The sequence below is a fragment of the Lactuca saligna genome, chromosome 7 (assembly GCF_052625555.1).
Source record: "Lactuca saligna cultivar CGN05327 chromosome 7, ASM5262555v1, whole genome shotgun sequence".
NCBI lineage: Eukaryota > Viridiplantae > Streptophyta > Magnoliopsida > Asterales > Asteraceae > Lactuca > Lactuca saligna.
The window spans coordinates 36,169,903-36,171,720 of NC_136423.1; the positions used below are offsets into that span (position 1 = coordinate 36,169,903).

The 1,818-nt window shown below is 36.8% G+C and overlaps 1 protein-coding gene across 1 annotated transcript; it reads right to left on the reverse strand.

Annotated features, from left to right (window-relative positions):
- Positions 1 to 631: 631 nt before the first annotated feature.
- Positions 632 to 1,516, reverse strand: LOC145005837 (thaumatin-like protein). The gene is made up of 2 exons (XM_078964955.1): positions 1,473 to 1,516; positions 632 to 1,392 (listed from the first exon to the last, which is right to left on the reverse strand). Exons 1-2 carry the CDS (start codon positions 1,513 to 1,515, stop codon positions 728 to 730), a joined length of 708 nt encoding a protein of 235 aa, XP_078821081.1. The 5' UTR covers position 1,516; the 3' UTR covers positions 632 to 727.
- Between the last annotated feature and the right edge of the window lie 302 nt (positions 1,517 to 1,818).

Below are 1,818 nucleotides of genomic sequence, written 5' to 3' on the forward strand. Positions count from 1 at the left end.
TGACTGATTCAAGATACCGGATGAAACAAAATCACTCTCTTCCTCTCTTACACTTCTACTTCATATTTTCTCTCTTGCTGCAACCAAGGTATAATCCAGGCCAAGTGAGAATTACAAAAACGAATTAAGAGCAATTAATCATAGATTTCGGTTTTGATTTCTTGATTATTTGTGACAATTATGTTTTCGTTTTAATTACATCGGTTACATTAGGTAGTTTATATACAATGTCTATGTGACTGATTCAATACACCAGATGAAACGAAATCACTCTCTTCCTCTCTTACGCTTCTGTTTCATATTTTTTCTCTTGCTGCAACCAAGGTATAATTCGGATCGAGTGAGAGTTCGGGCAATCTAGAAGAATTGTTTTCTACTGTTGTATCCTGGGAAACAAACATGCATATAAGACCAATTTGTGTTAAGAAAACTATGTTAAACAAATGCCTCCGTCAAGAATTTTAGTGTTTTGTTCTTTGGTACGGATATTCGGTTATATTTTCCTAACATTGACTTTCAAATACACGTAAATATTTAATATTATTAAAAAATATAACTAAAAAGATAAATCCATTAGTTTGGATTGTAAAAGCAACTCCATAAATAATTAATGCAATAACAATTGTCGATGCTTATTCTCAAGGATCTACAACATACTCATATTTTATTTTGCTGTAATCTTATCATTCAGGCGAAGAATTAGAAATGATACATGCTTGTAAAGATATCAACAGAACCTGATCACGTAATCTGATTCTCGGCAGGTAAAAGTACTAGTCATGTCGTCAAAAGCATAGGTAAATGAAGTCGGGCAAGCCCGCTTGAAATACTGCGAGTATTTTGTTGGTTTGCATCTATTTGGATTCTGAAACTGCCCAGTACAACAAAATTCCGGCGACTGAAACGCCGTGCATGCACTTTTACATGCAACAATCTGTCCACGATCCCCTCTAACTAGCAAATTAGGCGGACAATGTAGGTTTAAATCCGTGTCACATCTAACACTGGGACAAAGGCCAGAGTCATCCTGTGGAATTATCGAAATGGGAATGTTGTATCCGTCTAAAAGGCTCACATCATAGAAATCCACAGGGCTGTCGAGGGTGAACTCAGCTAGTGAAGCTGGGGGTTCACCGCCGGCACCATTACAGTAGATACCACTTCCACAATCACCGGTGGTGCACGTTCCCAAACCATAAACATTGAACGTGCATCCAGTTCGACCCCAAAACCTGCCGGACCATCCTTTTGGTGCTGTTAAATTCCTTGATTGTAGAGGTTTGAGCTCAAGACCACCTTCCATGAGTAGCGGTTGTCCTCCAGATGCTTGGATCCCCGGCCATATAGTCTTGTTGCATCGGTTTTGCAATGTAAAAACCATTGCGTCAACACCTGAAAGAAAAATACAAAACGTTAATTAATATCTAGAGACAGTTAGAGTGAATTAAAGATACTTTTTCTTTAGTAATTACCGCAAGAAGAAATAACTAGGAGAAAGAAATACAAAAACGCCATATGGACGACGGAGGGAATAATGTTTAGAAGAGTTGGATACATATTTATATAAGAAAATGTAGGTAAATGTATTGAGATGCCAATTTCATGGTAATAAAGATTTATTGAATTTCAGGTACACAGTTATGCAGCACAAAGACTACCACACTCAATTTAGATTCTTTTACAATCACAAAATTCTTTTGATGAATATCCAGCAACATCACACGGATTGCCATATCCCTTTTCTTTTTACAAATAATTCAAAGGTGGATTTCCTCATTTAACAATCCAAAGGCTTATAATGCATATTCTCTCTCAAGA